Consider the following 22518-nt stretch of genomic DNA (forward strand, 5'->3'; position numbering starts at 1 on the left):
AAAGGGGATTATAAGTCTTATTTTTTTTAATGAGAGAGAAAAAACAGATTTTTTTTTAAAAAAAAGTAACAGCAATAGCTTTCTGCAAAAATCACATTTAAAAAACATTTAATAAGGGCCGAGCCCGTGGCGCACTCGGTAGAGTGCTGCGCTGGCAGCGCGGCGACGCTCCCGCCGCGGGTTCAGACCCAATATAGGAATGACCGGTGCACTCACTGGCTGAGTGCCGGTGACGAAAAACCGACAAAAAAAAAAAAAAAACATTTAATAAGGTTATTTTAAAAATATTTTTTATTCACTGTGAAATGATTACTATAGTCAGACTAATTAACATATCCATCAATTCACATAGTTGCTTTTTTGTGTGTGCTTGGTGAGAACACTTAAGATCTACTCTCTCAGCAAGTCTCAAGTATACAATACGGTATTACTAACTATAGTCGCCATGCTGTACATTATATCTCTAGAAGTTATTCACCTACATAACTGAAACTCTGTACTCTTTCACCAACATCTCTCAACTTCCTCCATCTCCCCTGAAAATCAACCATTCTACTCTCTGCTTCTACAAATTCAACTAAAACATATTCTTGAAGAAACATACCAGTTATCTAAAATGCTTTAGATATTATAGAAACTTGGTCTAAAGGCCAAAAATTAAGCCAATTTTCTTTTTTTATAATTGCTAGAAAGAAGTACAAGTTGTAGAAAAATTTAATCTGATTACAAAAGTAAGAGTTTCATTGGAAGTATATATGCCTAATTTATTTTAATCAGATGTAAACATTAACTTTTATCAAAAGAACAGGTTAAAAAAAAAAAGGTTAATATATCTATAAACCAAAATCCTACTTATAGAACATGGGGGTGGGGAAGGGAATCTTCTCACATAGTCCTGACAATTAGAAAATCTAAAACAAGGGCTGGCCTATGGCTCACTTGGGAGATGGTGGTGCTGACAACACCAAATCAAGGGTTAAGATCTCCTTACCAGTCATCTTTAAAAAAAAAAAAGAGAAAAGAAAAGAAAATCTAAAACGATTATGACTTATTTAATATCCATGGTCTTTATGAATATTTATAAAAGGATTTACTTTTTAAAATTCTAAATGTCATTCTAACTTTACAGGCTGTAATTCTGATGAGCTACAAAAATGGAAGTTAAATTTTTTAAAGCAGTATATTCTACATTACAGCAAAAGTCTTACAAATTATATTATTAGATTCTAGAGAAAAGAACAAAGGTGAAAGGCAATGCAAACTCAAGAATATCTTTCCACCTGCCAGTCAGGAATATTTTATGTAGCCACTTAAAGTAATGACTTTTAAAGTTTTACATAATATTTAATGACATAATAGTGATGACTTCACTAATAATATAATGCAACCTCAAAATGAGTGAGTTAATATTATATAGCAGAATTCAATTTTCTTCTTTCTCATTTCTAAGTCATTTTATTCTCTTCTTAACTAAAAGTATTCTTTAGAAGAAATTTCAACTTTGACAGCAATCTTCAGTACATTCCTCAAAAATAAATCATAAAAATGTAAGGATTTTTATAACAGATATTCCAAAAGATTATTATTTGAAGGGAGAAAAAAATCTTACAAATTATTGGTGAAATTACTTAAATTTCAAAAGATTAAAACCAATTATATGTTTAATGTTAACAGACATTCAATATACTAATTTATCAACATATTTGCATAAAATCAAAATTAATTAAAATTATAGCCATCCATCCCAAGACATATCCCAAATTACCAAGTATAAATTAACATAAAAGCTTTCTACATAAGTTTTTACACACCTCCGACACACTTCTGGACTCACTTGGGTAAATATGGATCTTTCCAACAGCAGCAGCAGTTTCTACAAAGTTATTTACCTTGTCCAGGTCTTGCAGTTACAGCTGCTCCAGCAGATGGCGGCTCAAACTCCTGTCAATTACAATAATGTTATTACAGTGACCTATTACAACACACAATTTATAATAAAATAGTAGTGATATCACAGCCTTACCTTTGCTTTCTTTGAGTCTGGATCAAACCTTTCAAGAATTAATTTAGCTGTCTTATAAGTTTCTTTTTCCATGACTTCCTCAAGCTACAAACAAAAATTTCCATAAGTTGTCACATTTTAAAACACACACAGAACTTACTTTTATAAGTCTTATTCAGAAAGTATTCAAGTAAAAGACTTAATATAACCAGATAGAATGAAAGACTTCCTACATTCAAATAATTATAATCCAGATTTTTAAATGGCTTCTAACCTCTAATACGTTACCTTGTGTTTAACAGCTTTACTGCAAGGAAATACCAAATATTGCTAATTGTTTACATATAATGAGGAGAATAATTACAAGCACCAACTTCAATAATGGAATGTGCAAAAATCTATCAGCCATCATTATTGGAAGTTATTAGACATGACAAGCAAATGACAGGCAATTCCTCAGATTTATTTCCTCATAGCAGTTAATGCTATTAATTTAAAGAAGGTCGTTAGCCAAGAGCTTTACAAAATAAAATCTCTGTGCCAATTAACTGCTGTCAGCATCGATTTTAGATTATTTATTAGCAAAAGCAATTAGCTTGCTGCAAATGCAGTGAAAACTCACTAACTGGGAAAACAGCCATGGAATTTGCTTAAATGATTTTAAAAGCCAAACCCCTCCCCTCCTTATTTTTACTTAGATTCAAACAACTTCAGAGAAAAGAAAACTGAACATAGAATTTAAGGAAAAATTTTAACTGAGTTCTATACTCACACTAGGGAAAGTAATTAAAACGTTTCATTATTATAGCATTTTATTTACAATGCGCTCAAGTCACTTTACAGCTTAATACTAGGATTTAACTTAAAAAAATTACTAGTAAAACATCATTTTAGCAGTTATGGACAAACATCAGAAAAAGTTGGACTTCAGTACAAGACAATCATAGTTATGACAAATACCTAATGCGTAGGATAAAATGCTTTTGCAGAAACTAGAACATGACATTTTCCTCCTCAGTGACCACTGATAGCCACTTAGATTCATTAAATGTCATATTCAATCCAAAGGACATTTATTTTTTTTTTATTTTTATTTTTTTGTCTTAATGCATTTATTTATTTTTATTTATTTATTTTTTTAATTTTATTTTGTCGATATACATTGTAGCTGATTATTGCTCCCCATCACCAAAACCTCCCTCCCTTCTCCCTCCCCCCCTCCCCCCCAACAATGTCCTTTCTGTTTGCTTGTTGTATCAACTTCAAATAATTGTGGTTGTTATATCTTCTTCCCCCCCCCCCCCGGTTTGTGTGTGTGTGTGTGTATGTGTGTGTGTGAATTTATATATTAATTTTTAAATGCAACCCACAGCAAGTTTACTGAGTTTAAAATTTAGTTAAAAATATGTTACCAGATAGCAGTTAATGGATTCCTCATTAAACACTCAAAATTTAGGAAGCTAAGTGCTTAGATTAATGATTTACTAACCCTTAGTTCAGTCAAACTAAAATATTTTCTTAATTACTTCAAAATTATGATACATTCTCAAAATAAGCAAGTTGAATTTTCTTATGTAAAGGAAATGTTTGTAATCTCACTTTAGAGTTGGGAAAAAAAATGAGGAACAGGGGTAGAAAGAAGGTGTGATAGAATATATCCCAAAATCTATATAATCTACATGAAATATCAAAGAACCCAATCCCCAATCTCTATAAATTAGATGTTTGATTGTTTTAGAACAGTGTTATGTAATAGAACTTTACGTAATGATGGAAATGGTCTATATTAGCATAATGGTAGCCACTAAGCCACATGTGATAAATGAGCACTTAAAATATTGTTTGTGCAACTGAGCAACTGAATTTGTAGTTTTATTTCATTTTAAATAATGTAAATTTAAATAGCTGCATGGGGCTAGTGACTACTGATTTGGACAGCACAGCTCTAGACTTAGACTACTGCTAGATTTAAAAAGAAGGCAAGCTACAACTGTGATCATTAAAAAACACATAAAACTAAAATCCAAAATAATACTTGATCAAATGATTGTAATTCCTGGTAAATTATTCAGCAAGTACTCATGTGTGCTTATGTTTTATTTATTTACCTTAAATAAAATCATTTTTAAAAGCACGAAAAGATACAAATCCATTCTCCTTTCCATTTGCATTTACTTCCAAAAAAAGCTTTCACTTAATAGCTTAATGAACAGACTTATCCACACAATATTTTAAGTGAATAATGTGTTTTAAATACAGAGATGCTCTGATTAGTAGAAAGAACATGAACTTGAAACTTTGAGGTCAGAACAAATCCGGATTCAAAGCACATTTTCATCCTTAGAAAGACCAGGAGCAAATTTGTCAGCCTACATTTGTCCTTTTGTAAGAAAGAAATATTAATATTTTTTCCTAGAACTCTTGTGCAATTTAAATAAAATAATGTAGGAGAAAGAGTTCACAGGAGTGCCTAAAACACTAACATAATTTTCAGTGACACCTCAGTCATTCAGAATGAGTTTGAAATACGTAGTGTTTCCAAATACCCAACATATTAATCTCAGGATTCAGTATTGAGAAATCAGAATTCCTGAGAATTCCCTAAATCATGGGTTCTTCTGTATTTCTCATAATACTGTATTTTAAACAGAATGAGTGACATAACAAAGAGGGAATTGTTCTGCTGTGAGATGGTCATACTAAAACTTTCAAAAGCATTTTTCTTTAAAAAGATAGAATAATAAATACATGGTTTATTATTATGAATCAATATTATTATGATAAGATTACATATTTTAATGACATATAAAAATTATTTCTACCTGATACAGCTATTTCATCATAGACAACATTAAAAGAAACAAACACTAACACAAAATAAATATCAAAAAAATCTCCTAAGTTTTGAAAGATAATTCTACAAGTATTTAATACTGAAATAATCATTCTTGAAATATTATTTTAAAACACACAAAGCATTAATTGCCCTATCCAATATTCTTGATCTTTGGTTCATGACAAGTATTCCAGATATAAAAAACGTTCCTCCATTCTGCACTGACTTTGGTCAAATTATTAAGAATGTATCCAAAAGTATCTTCATAGCATTAGGGAACATGTTACATCATATAAACTCATCCTTTTATAAGATGAAAATATTGTCTGCTTACCCTGCTTTTGGTTTCACTGTTGAAAGTGATAATGTTTTTGCTAATTCAGATTTTATATCATTTTCTGACTGCATACAGTACTCTACAATAATAGTCACATCTTTACTCTTCACTCTTTGCATTTTTTCTCTTACTCTATAGCCTATAGGAATATTCAAATGTTGGAAACACCAGCAAATATTACTGGGTAATATGTAACATTTGAAACTTCCAGTGAAGACAACAGCCCTAAATAGAACTGCATGTTAAAAGTGCCATTAAATTGGACATAAATGGACTTCCGTTGCTTCCAAAATTTATTTCATGGAATATCACTCATAGGATTTAGATAAAGTATACTATGTGTATAAACTTCTTAATATTTATTTGCAAGAATGACTCACCATTAATAAGAGAAAGGGCAATAAAAGCATCCTTATAACATGGCCACAAAAACAAGACTGACTGATTAGATTGCACCACTACTCTTCTACATGCTTCTGTCCTTTTCCCAGAAATGTCGACATTAACCCGCAGCTTAGCATGTCAACATTTCTTGCTCTTGCTTTCAACAGATACTAGTGGATTTCTTTGAACTAGTAACATGTGTAGCCGATTAGTAAGCTTTACTTCTCAGAGAATTATAACACTTTTCCCCATGTTCCCAATTTCTCAACTACTTTATCTCAGGAATCAGAAAAATATAAATTTCCAAAAAAATGCCAGAAAGGAGTGACCATATAGAAACACTATTTTTAGAGAAAGCACAGCATTTTCATGAAGCCACTTAAAGAGGTAAAATTGACTTGTGCAATTTGATGGATCTTGATTTTTGAACTGTTTTGAAGGAATGCTCATGGAAGCAGCAGAGGGATTATCTGTTGCCCAGATTACTCAGAAATTTTAAAAACTTCTAGTTTTTTTTAAAGGAGCACAAAATTTGTGAGTGGCAAAATGCACACATCCAAATATGGGAATTTTTTAGATATCTGAAAATTGACTCCTAGCTTAATATTAATAAGTAAATACTTATTAAGGTCTTAATATTTAAAACATTGTTAGATGCTACTTGTTTTCCTAAGTAATTTTAACACTTTAGTCAATTGATAATTCATATTCATCATTACAAATTACACTTTTACAAATTTCAAATTAAATTACAAATCACTTCAGATTAAAGAGATGCATCCCTAAGGAAACCACCTTTAATAAAATAACAAGTAGTAAATATAACAGGTATTAATTTTGTTAATGAAGGAGAAAAGTATTGGGACTTGGATAATTTTAGACTGACAGGAGTTATTTTCCTGCAGGCATTTCGACAATAAAAATATTTTTAAAACTGTAAATGTAGTGTTTAAACGTAAACATCAAAGAACAAACTCAGGTTTGAATATGTTCAGCTTTGGCTCAAAAGTAATGTCCCTTCTTTTTCCTCTTACAATTAGCATTATCTTAGAAAGCAGAAGACACTGAAGAAAAAATTCTCTCCCTCTTGCCACTTTCTTCAGTCTTTTTATGTTGAATTTGTCTCTTACAGCCAATCTTCCTGATTCCCCCTTTCTTGGCCTTATGATGTCAAGAAAACCTGAGAACTGACATATGTAGATGCTTGGTCCTTTTTTGGCTCTAATAAACAATCTGGACACCAACGTTTTACTCTCTCTTTTTTTACCCTCTTTTGCCCTCCAACATGATTAATCTACATACTTCTCAGCTTCCAACTGACACATTCTCAGAATCTTAAAAATCCATGTAACCTATTTTTTCTTGTCAATCATTATTAACTAGCAAAAATATTCATAATTTGGGTTCAACAATAAAATGCTATCTAAAAGGATACTTGTTCTTGAGAGTTGTTAACTTATAACATACAAGGGTCTTCATGGAAAGACTTACATTATTTTTTAATTCTATTTTTCCATGAACGTTTTGAAGTACCCTCATACAAACATTAATTATTCACTTTGTAAGTTATTAGTTTTACATAAGTTAATTTTAAATAAAAGTTAACTTACTATTTTTTTCTTCTGAGATTTTAAATCATCCAATGCTTCATCTAGAAAACAAGATTTAAATCAAAGCTAAATCAGATACTAAGATACCTAGACATAAGAAAAAAACATGCCAACTGATATACATTAAGCAACCAAAAGAAAATTTTCTCATTTTGGAATTTCTCTATATTTAACTAATGTATAAAGATAAAAATTATCTGTCTTTACTCATATATATTTCATGTTTTTGTTGGTATTATATATTGCAAGTGATTTAGGAGAAAATAAATGGGCTGTATATAGAATAAAACACCTTTCCAAATTTAAAAAGATATACATATTTTTAAAATGATTTTGGAAGCATTACTTTCTATTTATTTCTTTCCTTTCAAGACCCCAAACAACATTAATTTATAAAATTAGTACCAAATCTCTTCATACAATGATAACGAAAATGTTCTCTCTTTGTTTTTTAAGGAAAGAAGTACATATTTTATTAAATTAGTCAACCCTCAAGATAATGAGCACTAATAAAGAAAATCTCTTGAAAATCTGTATTATTATACCTCAGGAGGAACTTGGAAAGGCATACTAATAATTTTTCAAAATTAAACATTTCTAAGATTTACCTGCTTATTTAGGTTGGCATGGTGGAACACAGAGAATCATTTCAGAATCATTTATGACTGTCGTTGTCTGCTTTACAAAATTTATTTAGGTTCTAGCTTTTCTCTAGAAATATTTAACTAGTACAAATAGAAATACTACTTCATATAAAAAGAAGAGTTATGAATTGATTTAAACAATTTATTAAATGAAATTTAAATAACTATTCTTAATTTTTAATATTTAAAATTTATAAATAAAATTATTACCTCTTCACTGAAATTCTAGATAGCAAACATCTGAATACCCATATATTATTTATGTAAAAATTCCAAGAAACACAAACATATTAAGAAAGACTTTACCTTTAAAAAAAGGTTTAAGGGCCGACCCCGTGGCACACTCAGGAGAGTGCGGCGCTGGGAGCGCAGCAGTGCTCCCGCCGCGGGTTCGGATCCTATATAAGGATGGCCGGTGCACTCACTTGCTGAGTGTAGTACGGCCGGTCACAAAAAGACAAAAAAAAGGGGGGGGGTTAATATATTAAATAGTCTTTAGTGTGCTAGCAGACTTATTACTAAAGGGGGAAAAATCTTTTGACATCTTTAAGGAGAGTAGCAACTTTTAGGGCCAGCCCGTGGCTCACTCGGGAGAGTGTGGTGCTGAAGACACCAAGGCCACGTGTTCGGATACTATATAGGGATGGCCGGTTAGCTCACTGGCTGAGCGTGGTGCTGACAACACCAGGCCAAGGGTTAAGATCTCCTTACCAGTCATCTTTTAAAAAGAAAAAAAAAAAAAAATAGTAACTTTTAGTTAGAGAAGACCAAGCCAAACATCTATCCTCCGAGCCAGGGGTAAGCAAACTTTTTCTGTAAATGGCCAAATAGTAAATATTTTAGGCTTTATGGGTCAAAAGGCAAAATTGAGTCTGTACTTTTAAAGCAAAAGATAAAAAAGTTTCCAAAAACCTTTTACTGACAAAATTCAAATATAATAAGAATATTTGAGTTCAGTTTTTTGTAATATAGGTCGACTAATGAAAAGAATGGAATATTTTGGCGGGGAGAGAATAACAGCTCACTCAATTGATGTTCAAAGTTAGTGTTCTCTATCATCAAAATTGATTGTAAGTAATAACCATTAATGCTGATCTACAATGAGATTTTACACATTTGGTTTTTAAAGATATCTTCTCACAAAGTACTGCCAAATAATGATATCAATCCATAAGCACATGATTTTAATTAAGTATATTCATCATTTGAAAGGCATCTATAAAATTCTATTAGATTCTTCTCTTGATATTTGTCTTTTAGCACATTCTTACATTGCAAATCAATCATTTCCAATTGAAAATTCATAGAAGCTCCTCGATTATACAGTTAAATGGATTTAGAAATATGGAAATTTCCTTTGCACATGCCTGGAGATCTGGAAAACACTGCTGGAACTGTACTTTGAGCTCAAATAACACATCTACTACAAATTTGTACGGGAATGGAGATCTCACTTCTTGTTTTAACTTTTCATGGCACTTTTTTAAAGATTACTTTTTGCCATTACAATGTTAGTTGTTTTCTAAATGACTTTACAGCAGTATAGGTTTTGCATATATGCATTGTTGTGAATTACAATATTAGGTTGAATTCATTAAGGACTATTATCAAGTCTGCAGAAAAAGCTAATTTCCAAAGTCAGTTAGTATTCAATCACAGTGGTTAAAGGTGGTTCTTCTCATTCAGAAATATTTCAATCTGAGCTCTGAGCTCAAAGTATCACAATAAAACTTTACCAGTGCTAAGCCATCAAACTGTAGTGTGGTAGTGTAAGTCAAGATATTCAGCTTCCATTTCTGATAAAAGTGCACATAACTGAAAATTATTAAGTCCATGAGAGATGCATTGTCCAATATAGTAGCCACTAGCTACATAGGACTATTTAAATTTAATTCAAATTAAATAACATTTAAAATCCATTTCTTCAGTTGCACTAGCCACATTTCAAGTGCTCAATAGCCACAAATGGATACCATATTGGACAGTACAGTAGACACAGATTATTTTCATCGCCACAGAAGGTTCCAATGGACAGTACAGACCTAAACAAATTATCAAAAAGAGAAAGCCAAGGACAGAATTCTAGTAGTGAAGGTGCAAATAAATAAAACTAAAAAAGAAATAACCAGTAAAATGTTATCAAAGAAGGTTAAAGAAAAAAGGTTTCAAGAAAAAGAGTGAATAACTGAATTAATTCAAACACTCTTAAGAGATCAAGTTGGATGAGAAAACAGAACCGACTACTGGCTTTGACAAGATTTGGATAATTAGTGACCTTGAAATGAGCAACTGCAGTGAAAACTGGTGAAAAAAAAATCTAAACAAAGTAGGCTGAGAAGGAATAGGTGGAGGGGAAAAGAGGTACTAACTACAGACAACTTTTTAAAAAGTTTTATTTGGAAGGAGAGAAATGGATGGTAGCTTAAAGGGGAGTATGGGGTCAGGATAGGTTCTTTACTCCCAGATGGTGTATTGAGGCAGGATTATATGCTAACAGGAATAATTCAACAGAAATGGATGAGGCAAAAGAGAAGATAAAAGCAGGAGATAACTGTAAGAGCAAAGTTCTTGAGATGGCCAGAGTATCTAGAATCCAAAGAACAAATGAGGGTTAGCCATAGATAGGATCAAGGCAGTCTTCCAGAAATCTTGAAGGATAATACTAAGTACAGATAGAGCTAACTTACTGGGTGGTGGAGGTATGCAGTGGATTGAATTGTCCCCCCAAAACTCATTGAAGCGTGAATTGTGTCCCCCAAGTTTTATGTATTAGAAACTTAGACCCCATTGTGACTGTTAAGAAGGTGGGAAATCCTGTTATGGTAATTAAAAGGTGGAGCCTTGAAGAGGTGATTGGATTGTAGGACCAGGCAGTAGTGAATGGATTAAAAATGGTAGTCAGGGACGTGGTTCTGAGGGCTTCAAAAGAAGAAAGTCTGTCTCTCTCTCTCTCTCCTCTCTCTCTCTCTCTCTCTCTCTCTCTCTCTCTCTCTCTCTTGCTCTCTCTCTGCATCTTGCAATGTGAAACCACTGAATCACTGTCACCACCATCAGATGGACTTTGGACTTCTCAGCCCGAGAAACTGTAAGCAATAAATTTCATTTTTCTTTATAAATCACCCAGTCTCAGGTATTCTGTTATAGCAACACAAAAAGGTAGCTCTTCTCTGTTTACGTCTATTCTGTGTATAAAGTGAGAATATGAGTTAAGAATGGCCAGGTAGATTTTGTGGAGTTTTGTTTATTTGTGGCTTTTGTTTTTCATTCGGTTGGTTGTTGGTTGGTTTTGGTTTGGTTTGGTTTTTGGTTTTTTGGTGGGTAGGCAGGTATTAGTAATTTGAGGAGAAATACAGTATCAAACCGATCAAAGAGAAAAATGTGAATTTACTAGGGAACTATGACAGGACTGTATAGCAGAGTTGAGTGCACATTTGATGTTTGCAATCACAGATTTAAAATAAGTCTGGTCAGCATGTTGTATGATTTTCCTCTAACAAGTTTAGCTGCTCTCATGAGATTAAACATATAAATGCATTTAACCAAAATGCTGTTCTGCCAGTCATAGATTAAGTATATACTTGTATTTAAACCCAGTAGGCTACACCAGATAAGTAGGGAAAGAGGGGCAAAGGAGTCAAGGGTGTCTGCAAGGAAATGGTCATTGGGCTAGACCATAGGACCTAGACTGGTTCCTATGAGAAGGGAGTTGATGAGTGAGGATAGCAGTTCGAAAGATATATATTTGTGCAAACCTTATTTGTATCCTCAATCAAACAAACAAAATATTTTGTTAAAGCAAATGACACTTCAGTTAAAACAAAAAATTCTATTTCTTGATCAGGGAACTGGTTATGTGGAGGTTCAATTTACAATAATTTGGTAACCTATACATGTACGTTTACGCATTTTTCTTAATAAATATTATATTTCACAATAAAAAGTTTTTTTAAAAAAATAATGACACTAAGAGATAATTGCAAATTTAGTATTTTTATATTTGATATTTTATGATATTGAGCCTGAAAGGCATTATTTTAAGTGAGATAAGTCAGACACAGAAAGATAAATACCACATCCTCTCACTCATATGTGGGAGCTAAAAAAAGGTTCAGCTTATAGAAGTAGAGACTAGAATTCTGGTTACGAGAGGTTGGGAAGGGGTAGAATATTGAAGTATATAGGAAGATGTTGGTTAAAGGATACAAAATTATAGCTATATAGCAAAAATAAGTACTAGTGGTCTACAGTAGTGCTAGGCATCTATAATTAACAACGATTTATCGTATGTTCTCAAATAGCTAGAAGAGAGGAGCTCAAGTGCTCTTACTACAAAGAAATAATAAATATGCTAATTACCCTGATTTGATCATCACACACTGTATACATATACTGAAATATGTTCGTACCCCATTAAATTTGTACAGTCAATATGTGTTCATTAAAAAATATTCTTTAAAAATAAATTTAAAAAAAGAATTCTAGGTAAAATAACATATTGTGTTTATATATTTTTTAAAGAATCTGTTATGGATAGATATATCTAGGATATACTTCAAAATAATACAGGAGGTGTAGAAGGAAATGGGGGTAAAAATGAAACAAGATTGACAATGAGCTGATAATTGTTTAGGTTGGATAATAGGTACAGGAGGGTTCATTACACTATTCAGTCTACTTTTGTAAATGTTTGAAATTTTCCATAATGAAAAATTAAGAAAAGAAAACAATCATATATAAAGTTAACACTTCAGATGAAATTTGTATATCTCTGGTTAATAATAATTCATGGTTTTAAGACCTGAAAAACTTTAAAACTTGTACATATGTAGAATATAGGAGATCCTTATCATAATTTGCATATTTTAATAAAAACAAGGGGCCATGAAGTTAAAGAGAGTGGTGCAATTAATAGAACAAACCAAAAGATGTGTAATTATATTTACTCTGTAATAATGTTTTCTATAAGGATTAACTTCACAAATAATTTTCCTGATTTAAAGAAATACTTTTGAGTAAAAAAATTCTAAATGAACAAGACAAAAATAACAGAAATTAAAAATACAACCACTTTTATCATTCAAAAGCTTTCTTATGCTTTACAGTAAACAACTCTTCAATATTTACCACAGTCATTTCAATATACTACAAGTATTTTACAACCTGCGGTACAAATCAGCACTCCGTTAAGATAGGTTTTTAAAAAAGTATTTATAAAAACTTTGAAATCAAACTTACTATTTCTTTCTGTTCTCTTGGAAAAGAAGAAAATAAGCACTGTTCTTATGCTCCAAATGCTAAAGGGGAAGCAAAATTCAGAAACAAAAACCATCATTAGGAGAAGTGATTTGGAAGCCACATAAAATGAAAAAATATATATATTTCCATTTAAAGTTAGGTACATTTTCTCACTTTAAATACTGAAATTTAAATCCTTTCTGTCAGAGAACATCAGAAGTCTATCCGTGTTTTCAAAGGAGGAGTTTGCGGTCTAAAGTCTATGGACCTTCTGAGGGTCCCCCCAAACTGCAAAATTGCCTTTGTGTGCATAAGTGCATTTCTCTGGGGAGACCATTGCTTTCATCAATCTCAAAAGTGTCTGTGAACTTCCCAAAAGATTGAGGACAATATTACAGAATCCCTTCTTACTAAGTAAGCATCACCTCCAAAAACTTGTCTCATCTATTCCCATGCATTAAGTGAAAAGCATGTTTCACTTTTAAAAATGTACGGCATTAGACGAATGTAGTTGCTACTTCTTCCCTATTATTTAACATTGGAAGTATCTTCTCTACTTAACAAAATAAGCTATCCAGGGGAAAAACAAAAAAACAAAAAATTTCACCTTCAAATAAATATTTGATAAGTAAACTTAGTGAAATACCTCCTTCCAAAGATTTTATAAGAATAATTCTTTAGACCTTGCATTAGTAGGACATAAAATGATATTAACAGAATTAAAAGAGATATGAAGGATGATCCTAATCACAAACTTGTCAAGGTCATCTCATAAATTCAATGGAAATATAGCAAAATACTTCTTTCTCCAAAGAACATGGCAGAAATAAATATACAAATGTTATTCGCCATCTTAAAAAAGAAATACATCATATCTGGATATAAACTCAGAATATAAGAATGAAAATTAGTTCTTTTCTCTGAAATACAGCATTGTTACTTCTACAGAGTCAGCTAGAAGGTAGTCACCAGTGATCCCTGTCTACTGGTATTCACACCATTGTGTAGTCCTCTCCCACCAGAGTTTCTCAGTGTGAGCAATAGCATGTGGCAGAAGTGAGAGTATGTCACCCTCTTAAGCTTAAGTTATAAAAGACTACAGCTTCCATTTTGGGCCTCCTCTTTCACTCACTGTCTTTTTCTCTTGAATTACCCACTCTGAGAGAAGCCAACTGTCATGATATGAGAATAGTCAGGGAATCTATGCAAGGCCAATGTGGTGAGGAACAGAACTCTGTGGTAACACCCAGCAAAGAACTGAAGCCTGCTAACAACTACAGGTGTGAGCTTAGAAGTAGATTCAGGAAAAACTGGCCAAAATGTACAAGATCACACCAAGATGTCATCTTTGTATTTGGATTCAGAACCCATTTTGTTAATGGCAAAACACCTGGCTTTGGCATGATTTATAATTCCTTGGATTATGTAAAGAAAAATAAACCCAAACATAGACTTGCAAGACATGCCTATATGAAAAGAAAAAGACTTCAAAGAAACAGTAAAAAGTATCAAGAACACAGGCCCAACCACCTGACCACTGATGCGATCCCACCTACCTGGCACTAACATGGCCCCACCTGCACATGTGGGCCCAAACATCCAGCCACCCACATGGTCCCAGTCACCCTTACCACCCATGCGGCCCCAGACATCCAGCCACCCAAGTAGTCCCAGACACCACAGCTGTCCACCCGCCCCACACACACATGTGGGCTCAGCTAGCCATCCCTCCACCTGCATGGGCCCAGCAGCTAGTGCAACCCCAGCCACAAATGTACCTGCCTGTGGCCCCCAGAATTACTGAGTCTACCCAGAACTACTGAGTCTTCCCAGAACAACTGAGACTACCTATAACTACTGAGACTACTGAGTCTACCAAGAACCAAGACTAAATAGGGAATGTACAACAAATCTACAGGAGGAAATCTCTCTCCTCAAAAGCCACCCAGAGAAATAGAAGTAATCACTCCACAAGATGACCAGACATTAACATAGGGATACTAGAAACATGAAAAAAGAAGAACATATGATACCACCAAAGGAATACCATAATTCTCATATACAGACCCCAAACAACAGGAAATCCTTGAAATGTCTGAAAAGAAATTCCAAGTAAAAATCTTAAAGAAACTCAGTGTGATACATGAAGACTCAGAGACAACACAATAAAATGCAAAAAACAATCCAGGACATGAAGGAGGAAATTTACAAGGAAATGAAAAGCATAAAAAAGAATGTAGCAGATCTCCTGGAACTGAAAGAGTCATTCAATAAAATGAAAACTACATTGAAAGCATAAACAGCAGCCTAGAGCAAGTGGAAGAAAGAATTACTGATCTTGAAGACAGTCTTATCAAAATAACAAAAGTGAACAACAAAAAAAAGAGAATAAAACAAATGAAAAAGTCTGCACGAGCTATCAGTCAACCTCAAGCACACAAACATCAAAATATGGGTGTTCTGGAAGGAGAGAAGAAAGGAAAAGGCATTGAAAACATACTCAATGAAATAATAGCAGAAAACATCCCAGGTATTGGTAGAAATATGGACTTCCAGGTCCAAGAGGCTCAAAGATCCCCAAAAAGATTCAATCCAAAAAGATCCTTTCTGGATCTTTTTCAAAAGTCAAACACAAAGAGAAAATCCTAAAAACAGCCAGAGAAAAGCATCAAGTCACCTATACGCGAGTCACTATCAGAGTAAGAGCAGACTTTTCAGCAGAAACCCTACAGGCCAGAAGAGATAGGATGATGTGTTCAAACTACTAAAAGAAAAAAATGCCAGCCAAAAATACTATGCACAATAAGACTATCTTCAGAAAAAGGGGGAATAGTGTATTTCCCAGACAAACAAAAGCTGTGGGAGTTCAGTACCACATGACTAGCTCTATAAGAAATCCACAAAGGAGTCCTACACCTGGAACTCAAAAAATGAGAATCACCACTATAAATACATGAAAAAAACACACACAACTGATAGAGCAGATATGCAAAGGAGAGAGACTATACCACACAACTTCAACAAACCAACAAATACCGAAGACAACAAAATAAAAGGGAAAGAAAGGAAGAGAAGATATTCAAATCAACTATACAAAAAGCAATTAAATACTAGGAATAAGACAATATCTTTCAATAACAACCCTAAATATAAATGGATTAAATTACCCACTCAAAAGACACTGACTGATTAGACTAAAAAGATAATAGGAACTATATGATGTCTAAAAGAGACTCACCTCACCTGTAAAGACACAAACAGACTAATAGTGAAGGGATGGGGAAAAATATACAACACAAATGGAAACCAAAAACAAGCAGGAATTGCTATTCTCTTATCAGATAAAACAGACTTTAAACCATATAAAAAGACAAAGAAGGCCATTATATAATGATAAATGGATCTACTCAGCAAGAAGATATAACAATCATACATATATATGCACCCAACACCAGAGCACCCAGATATATAGAGCAAACAGTGTTAGACTTAAAGAGAGACCCAAATACAATAATTGAGGACCTGAACACCCATCTTTCAACATTGGACAGATCATATAGGCAACAAATCAGCAAATAAACATGACTTAAACTACACCTTAGACCAATTGGACCTGACAGGTATCTACAGAACATTTCATCCAACAACCACAGAATATACATTCTTCTCATCAGCACATGGAACATTCCCCAGGATAGAACACATGTTAGGTCACAAATCAAGTCTCAACAAATTTTTAAAAATTGAAATCATTTTAAGTATCTTTTCAGACCACAACAAATTAAAACTAGAATTCAATAACAAGTGAAATTCTGGAAAGTATACAAACACATGGCAATTAAAACAACATGCTCCTAAACGACCTATGGGTCCAAGAAAAAATTAAACAGAAAACGAAAAACTTTCTTGAAAATAATGAAAATAAAGACACATCATACCAAAACTTGTGGGATACAGCAAAAGCAGTACTAAGACAGAAGTTTATTACCATAAACATGATTACACCAAAAGCATAACAAGATTTCAAATAAACAACTTAATGCTACACCTCAAAGAAGCAGTAAAACAAGAATACAATCCCCAAATTAGTAGACAGAAAGAAATAATTAAGATCAGAGCAGAGCTAAATGAAATAGACTCAAAACACAATACAAAAAATCAATGAAACAAAACGTTGTTTTTTTGAGAAGATAAGCAAAATAGATAATTAGCTAGGCTAACTAAGAAAAAGAAGAGAGGAGACTCAAATAACAAAAATCGGAAATGAATGAGGAGAAATTATAACTGATACCACAGAAAAGCAGAGAATCATAAGAGACTATTATAAACAACTATGCACAAACAAATTTGAAAACCTGGAGGAAATGATGAAATTTCTGGATACAAACTACCAAGACTGGACTAAGAAGACACAGAAAACCTGAACAGACCAATAACAAGCAACAAGTTTGAAGCAGTAATCAGCAGTCTCACAACAAAGAAAAGCCCAGGAACAGATGGTTTTGCTGCTGAATTCTACAAACCTTAAAGAGAAATTAAAACCAATTCTCTCCAAACTATTCCAAAAAATTAAAACTGAGGCCATTCTCTCAAACTAATTCTATAAGGCCAGGATCACCCTGATACCAAAACCAGAAAAAGATATAACAAAGAAAGAAAACTACAGGCTAATATCTCTGATGAACACAGATGCAAAAATCCTCAGCAAAATATTAGCAGATGGAATACAGCAGCACATCAAAAAAACTATACACCATGGTGGGCCAGTGGCATACTGAATAATGCATCTGACTACAGATCAGAAGATCCTAAAAAAATTATACACCACAGTCAAATGGGATTCTTCCCACAGATTCAGGGATGATTCATATATGCAAGTCAATAAATGTGATAAATCACATCAACAAAATCAAGGACCAAAACCATATGATTATCTCAATAGATGCAGAAAAAGCATTTGACAAAATTCAACATTCTTTCATGATAAAAACTCTCAGCAAATTAGGTATAGAAAGAGAATATCTCAGTAAACACAATAAAAGCCATATATGACAAACCCAACACCAATATCACCTTAAGAACAGAAACAAGACAAGAATGCCCACTCTCACCACTCCTATCTAACATAGTATTGGAAGTACTAGCCAGAGTAATCAGACAAGAGAAGAAATAAAGGGCATCCAGTCTGGAAAAGATGAAGTCAAACTGTCCATGTTTGCAGACGACATGATCCTATATAGAGCAAAACTTGAAGATTCTACAGAAAAACTCTTAGAGCTGATAAACAATTTTAATAAAATTGCAGGATACAAAATCAACATGCAAAAATCAGTAGCATTTTAATACTCCAACAATGAACTAGCAGAAAAAGAAATCAAGAAAGCAAGTCCATTTGCAACAGTTACCAAAAAAATAAAATGCCTAGGAATAAATTTAACCAAGGAGGTAAAAGATCTCTACAACAAGAACTACAAATCACTGCTGACAGAAATTAAAAAGTACACAAAATGATGGAAAGACATTCTATGTTCATGGATCAGAACTAACATTGTGAAAATTTCCATACTACCCAAAGTGATCCACAGATTCAATGCCATCCCCATCAAAATACAATGACATTCTTCACAGAAGTAGAAAAAATCATAACATTCATATGAAACAATGAAAGACCCCGAATAGCCAAAACAATCCTAAGCAAAAAATAAATAAACAAATAAAGCCAGAGGCATAACACTACCTGACTTCAAATTATACAAAGCTATAGTAACCAACACAGCATGGTAGTGGCATAAAAACAGACACTCAGACCAATGGAATAGACTAGAGAACCCAGAAATCAACCTACATACTTATAGCCAATGATCTTTGAAAAAGGAAACAAGAACATACATTGGGGAAAAGACAACCTCTTCAATAAATAGTCCTGGGAAATCTGGACATCCATAGGTAGGAGAATGAAATTAGACCTATATCACTCTCTGTATACCAAAATCAACTCAAAATAGATTAAAGACTTAAATTTAAGACCTGAAACTATAAAACTACTTAAAGAAAAGAGGGGAAACACTTCAGGATATAGGACTGGGCAAAGACTTTATGAATAAGACCCCAAAAGTACAGGAAACAAAACCAAAAAAAAAAAAAAAAAAGTGGGATTAAATTAAATTAAAAGCTTCTGCACAGCAAAAGAAACAACAGAGCAAAAAGACAACCTACAGAATGGGAGATATTTGCAAACTGTGCTTCTGACAAGGGATTAATATCCAGAATATATAAGGAACTCAAACAACTTAACAGTAAAAAAACAAGTAACTGGATTGAAAGATGGGTAAAGGAACTAAATAGGCATTTCTCAAAGGAAGATATATAAATGGCCAAATGACACATGAAAAATGTAGTACGCATCAGGGAAATGCAAATGAAAACCACATTGAGATACCATCTCACACCAGTTAGACTGGCCACTATCAAAAAGACAGAGAATAACAAATACTGGCATGGATGTGAAGAAAAGCGAACCCTTCTACACCGTTAGTGGGACTGTAAATTAGTGCAGCCATCATGGAAATCAGTATGGAGGTTCCTCAAACAACTATAGATAGAACTGCCATACAATCTAGCAATCCCACTGCCTGGGTATATACCCAAAGGAATGGAAATCATCATGTCAATGGGATACCTGCACTCCCATGTTTATCAAAGCTCTATTTACAATGGCCAAGAGTTAGAAACACCTAAATATCCATCATCAGACGACTGGATAGGAAAATGTGGTATATTTACACAATGAAATACTACTCTGCCATGGAAAAGAATGAAATTCTGCCATTCACAACAACATGGATGAACTTAGAGAAAATTGTGTTAAGTGAAATAAGCCAGGCACAGAAAGAGAAATACTTTATGTTCTCACTTATAAGTGCGAGCTAAAAAGATAAACAAATAAAAAAAGGAAAGAAAGAAAGATACAAGAATCAAAATAATATGTTAAACTTTCAAAAGGAGAGAACAGAACTGAGGTTACCAGAGGCGAGGAACAGCAGGGAAGTTAGTGAGAAACTGGTAATGGGCCACAAAAAATGATTACATTGTATAATGTTGAGTACACTAATTATCCTGATTTGAGCACCACATATTGCACACAAGTATTGATATTCAGCGCTATTCCCCACAGATATGTACAATCAATTATGTTTCAATTAAAAAATTTTTTTTAATTAAAATAATTTTTAAAAGAACAGAATGAACAAAGTAAGGGGATTGCAAAGGTCAATGGTGGTGCTGACAAAAAGAATTAAATGTCTAGGAGTGAGCTGAAGTTTGGATAACAGAGGAGTAAAGATTCTGCAATGACTTTATCTGTGGTGATTGTTCAGGCTTGAGATGACTATAGTCCTACACAAAAGCTTGACAGCAATCTATATAATAAAAGACCCTGAGCTAGAACCACACACCTAAGCTGCTCCCAACATTCCTGCCCCTCAGGAACTGTGTGAGACATAATAAACATTTGTTGTTTTAAGCTACTAAGTTCTAGGGCAATTTGTTACACAGTAATAGAAAATTAATACACATTTTTTTATATTGCAACAATTTATTTTTATGACATGAAAACACCAAATAAGTAGCATCAGATTCCTACATGGTACTTGGACTACCTAATCAGTAAAAAGTACACTAAACATTGTCCTTATCAAGGGAAGGGAGATAAGGAGAGAAAGAGTTAATTAAGCTTAGTGTTCACAGCCCTCAAGAATCCTATAACAGTAGAAAAGTCCCATACTATTTCTTCATTGCAAACCCAGTGAAACAATAGCAAGCTGAGAGAGATTTAGAAAAAGAGTACACAGAAAGACAATGGGGGACAAAAGAGAAGGAATTACAGAGACAGTGACAAGAATTCTTTAGGAAATCAGTAAATATTCTTAAATGAGTAGACGCTTTTTGAAAAGCATATACAATTTTCAAAGTGTAAAAGCTACAAGAATTGAAATATACTCCCTTCACAATAAAACTCATTGCTCTCCATTTATTAACAATAAATTCTTCTTTTCGATTTTATAAGAACTACTGGGGTAAATGAGCTATCTCATGATACATATTTCCATGTGTGAAATCTTTGAGACTTGAAAAGGTAAACCATAGAGAATTTGTTATCCTCTAGGGCTAAATAAAATATTTTTGTATTTTTAAAATAAAATTTAGGGCCGGCCCGTGGCTCACTCGGGAGAGTGTGGTGCTGATAACACCAAGGCCACGGGTTTGGATCCCATATACAGATGGCCGGTTCGCTCACTGGCTGAGCGTGGTGCTCACAACACCAAGTCAAGGGTTAAGATCCCCTTACCGGTCATCTTTTAAAAAAATAAATAAATAAAATAAAATAAAATAATATTTAGAAAAGGAACTAAAGTACTTCAGGAAACTATTCTCTAGTTATATGAACAAAGGTTTTGTTCCCCCAGTAATTAAATATATGAAAATATAGTAATATGTTTTGTTAAGACATTCAAGATACTATATTACTGAATTCTAGTTTGAGAACAGTGGCATAATCTCCATTTCCCCCTTCACTTCTTAAAAATCATCTAAACAAGGAGAACAAAAATAAAAATGCAAACTCCTTTTCTGGTAAAATTGAGATATAGCTAAAACCCAACCCTCAAAATATGTGGAAGGGCTGTCAAAAGCCATGGACATAACACAGGGAACCAAAGAGTAGAAAAGAGAGGGAAAGCTACATATCTCACAAAAAGGTAGCCAGGTAAACTTTTCTGAGTGAAAAGCCTAAAACCCATGTTTGTAGCAAAGAGATACAGAGGATACACAGCTACAGGCAGAAACTGCTCAGTTTGGTTCCAACAAGGAAACACAGAAGGCAGAGATTAAAGAGAAATCATTCAGAAATGCCCTATTTACAAAGAGCATTCTATTTCTATGGGTGAGGGGGGCAGGGTTTGAAAAGAGGTTTTGTATTGTGAAAAAATACAGTTGTCTAGCCCCATTGCTAGGAAAAGATAAAAGTGAATCAGACAAAAAACCCCAGGTCATGAGGAAAATTCTAGGTAGCCTGTAATGTGGGAAGACATGCATTTATACCCACACAAATCTAGAAATAACTGATCCAAAGTAAAGTAAATATACCACATAGTAAAAGTTCTTTTTAATTATAAAAAAACAAAAGCAAAATATAAAATTATGTTTTAAAACTTAGACCAACTTCTTTCATATCAATAAATTGAAGTGGGCTAAGCTCACCAGAGTAAAAGAAAAAGACTTTTATACTGGATAATAATACAAACCCAATTCTATAATGTAAACAGAGTGTGGGGAAAATAGGATAACTTAGTCAGGCTTCCGCGGCTCAGGTCTGGTTGGGGGTCGAGCAGCACATTTCTTGTAAACAAGTTGTGTGTGGGTGGAGTTAATGTGCATGTGCACCAATATATCTTTTTAGTTTTGTTCCTATT

At 33.3% G+C, this 22518-nt stretch overlaps 1 protein-coding gene across 3 annotated transcripts in view; it reads right to left on the reverse strand.

Annotated features, from left to right (window-relative positions):
* The window catches only part of LNPK (lunapark, ER junction formation factor), a 71066-nt gene that overhangs the window by 30439 nt on the left and 18109 nt on the right, over positions 1-22518 (reverse strand). For 2 of the 3 annotated variants that reach the window (XR_010023884.1, XM_063100426.1), the window contains exons 5-8: positions 13049-13107; positions 7170-7210; positions 2024-2107; positions 1890-1941 (exon numbers count right to left, since the gene is read on the reverse strand). Coding sequence is in view for 2 of the 3 variants with exons in the window: in XM_063100426.1 (XP_062956496.1) it covers positions 1890-1941; positions 2024-2107; positions 7170-7210; positions 13049-13107 (236 nt within the window). In the remaining variant the exon portion in view is untranslated. Of the gene's footprint in view, positions 1-1889; positions 1942-2023; positions 2108-7169; positions 7211-8119; positions 8147-13048; positions 13108-22518 lie in introns of those variants that run through there. The other variant, XM_063100439.1, reaches the window with a different exon arrangement.

The sequence above is a fragment of the Cynocephalus volans genome, chromosome 1 (assembly GCF_027409185.1).
Source record: "Cynocephalus volans isolate mCynVol1 chromosome 1, mCynVol1.pri, whole genome shotgun sequence".
Lineage (NCBI taxonomy): Eukaryota > Metazoa > Chordata > Mammalia > Dermoptera > Cynocephalidae > Cynocephalus > Cynocephalus volans.